The sequence below is a fragment of the Trachymyrmex cornetzi genome, unplaced genomic scaffold, assembly GCF_001594075.2.
Source record: "Trachymyrmex cornetzi isolate Tcor2-1 unplaced genomic scaffold, Tcor1.1 scaffold28, whole genome shotgun sequence".
NCBI classification, from domain to species: Eukaryota; Metazoa; Arthropoda; class Insecta; order Hymenoptera; family Formicidae; genus Trachymyrmex; species Trachymyrmex cornetzi.
Window position 1 is genome coordinate 90,658 of NW_017297482.1, and position 5,649 is coordinate 96,306.

The window sequence follows — 5,649 nt, forward strand, 5'->3', positions numbered from 1 at the left end:
AGTTGTGGTATAATTATTACACATTAACATGACATTTTCTAACTTTACAAATTTGATGCTCAATAGTTACGATTTTTAGCTAATTGTGACGGTTTTTATTTGTATGTATGCATAATTATTGAAATGTAAATATAAGGGTGAGGTCCCATGCAGCGGATCGTGCGTAAGCGGATTCGCGTATCGCCAATCACAGAATCATTCTCTTAGATCTGTTTGTAAATTTCGCAAGCATATCAAAAGCCCCAGCTACATCTATCGTAATGTTTATCGTAAGCTCCTTAAGGCCCGTCTACAATAAACAGAGTAAGAAGTAAGAGTAAGAAATTGACCAATTGCAGTCGAATGTGAGAAGAATAATCGACTGTGATTGGTCAATTTCTTACTCTTACTTCTTACTCTGTTTATTGTAGACGGGCCTTAAGGAGCTTACGATAAACATTACGATAGATGTAGCTGGGCCTAAGAGAATGATTCTGTGATTGGCGATACGCGAATCCGCTTACGCACGATCCGCTGCATGGGACCTCACCCTAAGACTTCTAACGTTCTGACTTACGGCTTATTGTAGAAGGCCTATAACAGCCCTTCTACAATAAGCCGTAAGTCAGAACGTTAGAAGTCTTAACCAGTCTTAACCAAGTCGTTCAAATTGGCTATTGGCCAACTTCACCGATTATGACTTAAGATCGCTTAGAACCTCTGACTTGCGGCTTAGGGCCACTTTCACCAAGCTCAGTTAACTTAACCAGCCTAGTAACTATAATGAAATAGAAAGAGATAGAAACAGTTCTATCTTTTTCTATTTCATTACAGTTACTAGGCTGGTTAAATAAACCGATGATGGTGAAAGTGACCCTTAGGGCCTCTTTCACCAGTATCGGTTTACTTAACCAGCCTAGTAACTGTAATGAAATAAAAAGAGATAGAACGATTTCTATCTCTTTCTATTTCATTACAGTTACTAGACTGGTTAAGTAAACCGACGATGGTGAAAGTGGCCCTTATTGTAGAAGGGCTGTAAGGTTCATGAAACGTTGGCATATCAAGAATGGATCTGGACACGGAGAAAACCCGCGAAACGCATAATTTTTATATATTGATTAAATATTAGATTAATGAGGATCCATTTTTACAAGCAAAACAGATGAAACGCTTGATGTTAGCATCAACATTTGAGGATATGCATAAAAAAGCATGTTTTTCTAAAAATGAGAAATACGTCATATTTCAAACCGAAGCAATGTATAAAGCGGTTGGAAATATTATGTGTCATTTGACTAACGTTGGAGAACCTTACGCGAAAGTATGGATGACTTCCGGCATCGTGAAGAATTTTAAATACAAAAGAAGTATCGATCTTGGGTAAACAATATATATGTGTGCAGAATAATATATTCTAGATGTAAAAATATTGATTTTTTGGAAATTGACAGCGTATTATACAAAATCTTCAATCAATTTAATCTGTACTCTCTAAATTCTTTGAAGTAGAGTCTTATACAATCTAAAAAGTAAAAATTGAGCATTCTTGAAAAAGAGTAATTCAATCTTTAATCTTTAAAAAATAAGAATGAGATTTCACTGCTTAGAGAATCGTTTTAAAAGTTTTAGAGAGTATATACAATATGTAATACTTCTACAAAATTTTTATTTATAACGTGGAATGTTTTTATAATTAAAATAAAAACCGTTTAAATATAGAATTTCTACATTTTTAATGTTATTATAAAAAATAGATTTCAATTTTTTAAAATTCCAAAAATGTTGATAGTTCTAAATTAATTTTTTAAAAAGAAAAGAAATACATGTCAAAAAATAACTTAGTTATAATTAAATATTAAAAAGAGTTGATTATACTACAAATAATATTATTACGATTTCCAAAATTTTTGCTAGAAAAGAACATTCGATACTTACATCTTTTTATAAACAGTTGATATTATATTTACTCATCATATTATATTCATCAATAATATGAGTTCTCTGTGTAGTAATAAGTCTGATCTAAATTTTGATAATTTCATGTATTAATAAGTAATTTTCATAAATAGGATACTTAAATTAATGGAAATTGGATTATTAAGCGTGTTAAAAAAACGTTGGTTGGAAAATGGTTTTAAATATTACGCTGAAGATGAGACACCGAAACCAATCGAATTACATCAAGTTTCTTCAATAATTGCGGTAATGTGCTGTGGGACGATTATAGCTCTCATTATTTTCATAATCGAAACAATTATATTTTCTTATAAATTAAAGCGATTATGAATATTTTTCCTTATACTCAACCATGAATATATTTTATGAGTTTACTTGCAAATAGTAATTTAATTAGTATTAGAAAATCGTTAAATTTTGTAATTGTAATATAGTTGTAATTATATAATAACGATACTCTTATTAATAATCAAATACAAAACTTTGGGAAAGCATGTTATACTTTTATGACAATACTAATTCAAATTTTGTTGGAATATAAATGCACTTTAAATTATTATATAAATTGCAATATATTTTGTATCCTAACATCATACAGTATAATCTAAACATTGTTTAAAACAGTTACATATATATTGCGAATTCACGAAGGTTGTGCACTTGTTGCATCCTTTGGTGTATCTTCTGTTAATGTAGTTTCTACAGGATGCGGTTCGGTTGGAACGGGATCATGTTCCTCTTTTGGCAAAACATATGTGCCTTCCGCTATGTCTGTCGGAGTCATCCAAGTTGGTATAATCTTACCGTGAATTCGCCATACACCGTACTCATTAGCTAAATGTTTTTCGAATACTATGTATTCTAATACGTCTTTCCTCAGAATTTCGCTTCCTTGTATAAGACGGCCAAATCTATCGTAAATTGCTAAAACCTATAAACAAAGAAATTTTCACTTAAAAATTGTTTATACTATAAAAAGAGAATAAATTATGAAGGATGTTATTGAACCTGTTGCGTGTGAAATCGAACAGTAAGTTGTGAAAATACGTTTTCTTTTGTTATTATGTCTGTAGTCCTTGCATGCACGAGGCGAGCTGGTTCCAAAGACTCTAAAAATTTCCAATGTATGGTTTTGTTCATCATGTTGTGTGTTATTTTCTAAAAATGTAAAAGAAAAGTATTGCAATATACGTTATTATATGTAGTAATAAATGTAATATATAATATTTTAAATTAGTAAGACAGGAGACACAAAATATATTCTTAACTTACAGGATATGCCATTTCTGTAACATATTTTATTATTTCCTCTTTATTTTTGCTATAATTAAAAATTGTTTTATTTAGTAACATTACTACAAATAGGAAGAAAAAAAATGCTGTATTTATTAAATACTAATAATTCCTTTAATGTATATATTCGTTTGGATAATTATAAAAACATTATATATTTACAATTTTTTTCTTACCTAGCTAAAGCTTCATGTGCCTTTTGATATATATCTAAGGCTTCTTCTAAAAAAAATGATGTCTTGAAGGAATCATCAAATGACTTAATTTTTCTGATGGCCATAAAAGATTTGCTCTTTTTTTCAAAAAATGTATATTTTTGCTTTGCTCCCTATATTTCAATAATAAAAGAAATAATTGGAATACACTTTTATCTCTCTTTTAATTTTTAACTTAAAAATATATCATTATATATTGTGTTTTCTATTTAAAAGTTACGATATAAAGTAATAGTAAAGAGCATGTACTTCTTTGGTAATGGCAGAGTATTTTCCATCTCCTTCTGGAGCAACATAAGATTCAAAAATTCCTGAAGTACTGCTGATATATGCTGGTCTTTCTTTCCACGGTTTCTGTGGTAGAAAACCATGCTCTTTCATACGTGATCGTATTTGCTCCTTATCCATTTTAGTATCATCGTCTTCAAATGAAGGAAGTTTTATTTTAATGACTTTTTGTCTCCTTTCCTTTTTCCATTTTGGATTCCAATGCTTAGCTATATGTGCTACTTGTATATGATTATTAGGATAATTAATAGCAGCAACTAATACTGGTAGATTGTTCTGAAATAAATGTCCATTTCTTTAGATACATTTAACATTTGGATAAATAGTTTTCTAACTACAATTAGATAGTATATATCTCTTTTATTTGTTAAATATTTAAGGTATTTCTATTTATTTCTAATTATGAACTAAATTAAATTTAAGGTAAATGGAATAAAACAATTTGAAAAAGATTGTTTTATAATTTGTTTCATAATTTGGAAGATTATCAATTTAAAAAATTTAGTAGAAATCAACAAATTTGTAATTAAATGAGAATAAAATACGTTACATATTTAGCTTTCAAAAATAAGATTGTATCAAAAACATACCTGTAAAAATGTTCTGTAAATAAACACCGGGCTTACATATCTTAATAACATTTTCAGAAATTTTACTGCTTGAGAACTGTCGGAAGAAAAAAAACAATCATTCGAATTATTGTATATCTACCAATATTTTCATTCAATTTTGTATTTATATTATATTTCATATCACGTTTTACGTTAAGGTTATGTCAAGTCGTGGTTGTGAAATGTTGTGAACAGTGATGCCAACTCCTTTTGCCCAAATCCCACTGCGAGCCTCTTTATTTCCCATTGAAAACCACTAGCTTCTTGCGCGTAATTTCTACCAGAAATCACTGACTCGTTCATCCGATTCCACCGAAAATTCACTGCGCCCCTGGGGACCTTTTTTTTTTGTTAAGCTGTCAGTGGTAACAATTAACAAATCCTTTTTCTTAGCTTCATCTATATTGTGAGATCGAACGGGCACTGCCAATCCGTGAGCTCGGTGAGCGGTTGTGTTCCAAAATGCACTCGCTTATTTTCAGACAACACTGTTGACCTAACCTGCGATGCGTATATACGCTGGTATAAACTGCATTTCGATTCTACCTTAAACAAACTTCACCAAACTGTCTTTTGATTCCAGTATTACTTCCTCCATTTAACCTTCCTAATACTACCACATTTCTTTCGAGATGGGCAAGGATTCAAAAAAGACTCATATCCAAAAATTCAGAACTGCATGATGACTCGCAGATGTACACTTAAAAGATTGGATTGTTCAGGTATATATACATTCTTTTCATGTTTCCGTAATTCCACAATGTCTTTCATGGAGACAATTTTCTTACACATTTCATGTTACATGTCATATCCCTTTGTAACACAGTTTTCTTGCAAAATTTTATTACAAAATAGGTTCCGGGCTACGATACGAGGGTCTACCGCAAGTTTTGCAAATGCGAGTTAACAGCAAGATATGCGGATCTAATCATTCAGAGCAAAACAAATAAACATACAGAAGCTGCAAAACCATTCTGTTCACAAAGGCAACAAAAATTATCTTTTTGCGAACAGCACCTGACTTCATCAGCTATCGAAGGATTGATGGTACTTTTTATCTGTGCACATACCACAATCGTTTCATGTGATCATTTAGGTGAAATGTGCAATAATATTTTCAAGGATAGTGTAGCTGCTCAAAATATACGACTGCATCGAACAAAAAGCAGTGAGATTATCAAAAATATACTAGATCCTCACTTCCTCAACGACCTGCTCAGTGATGTTGGAAACGGTAAATATAGTCTTTTATTGGACGAGTCGAACAATGTGTCCGTGAATAAACTGTTGGGTATCGTTATAAT

At 30.9% G+C, this 5,649-nt stretch overlaps 2 protein-coding genes across 2 annotated transcripts in view; one reads left to right on the plus strand and one right to left on the minus strand.

Moving 5' to 3' along the window:
* The window catches only part of LOC108762193 (glutamate receptor ionotropic, kainate 5-like), a 12,715-nt gene extending 10,309 nt beyond the window's left edge, over positions 1-2,406 (plus strand). The window contains exons 5-6 of the mRNA XM_018509096.1: positions 1,112-1,362; positions 2,052-2,406. Of these exons, the coding sequence (XP_018364598.1) occupies positions 1,112-1,362; positions 2,052-2,268 (468 nt within the window). The 3' untranslated portion in view covers positions 2,269-2,406. The remainder of the gene's footprint in view (positions 1-1,111; positions 1,363-2,051) is intronic.
* Positions 2,407-4,513, minus strand: mRpL45 (mitochondrial ribosomal protein L45). Its single transcript, XM_018509097.1, has 7 exons — positions 4,498-4,513; positions 4,325-4,400; positions 3,696-4,010; positions 3,408-3,559; positions 3,211-3,259; positions 2,947-3,096; positions 2,407-2,869 (listed from the first exon to the last, which is right to left on the minus strand). Exons 2-7 carry the CDS (start codon positions 4,373-4,375, stop codon positions 2,582-2,584), a joined length of 1,005 nt encoding a protein of 334 aa, XP_018364599.1. The 5' UTR covers positions 4,376-4,400; positions 4,498-4,513; the 3' UTR covers positions 2,407-2,581.
* Between the last annotated feature and the right edge of the window lie 1,136 nt (positions 4,514-5,649).

Bases quoted from the DNA above. Each gene is read 5' to 3' on its own strand.
- mRpL45 (XM_018509097.1), bottom strand. From the start codon at position 4,375: ATGTTATTAAGATATGTAAGCCCGGTGTTTATTTACAGAACATTTTTA. The intron at 3,260-3,407 runs GTAAGAAAAAAA...TTTTAATTATAG, and splicing joins GCACATGAAGCTTTAGCTAG to CAAAAATAAAGAGGAAATAA. The intron at 2,870-2,946 runs GTTCAATAACAT...CTTTGTTTATAG, and splicing joins TTCGATTTCACACGCAACAG to GTTTTAGCAATTTACGATAG.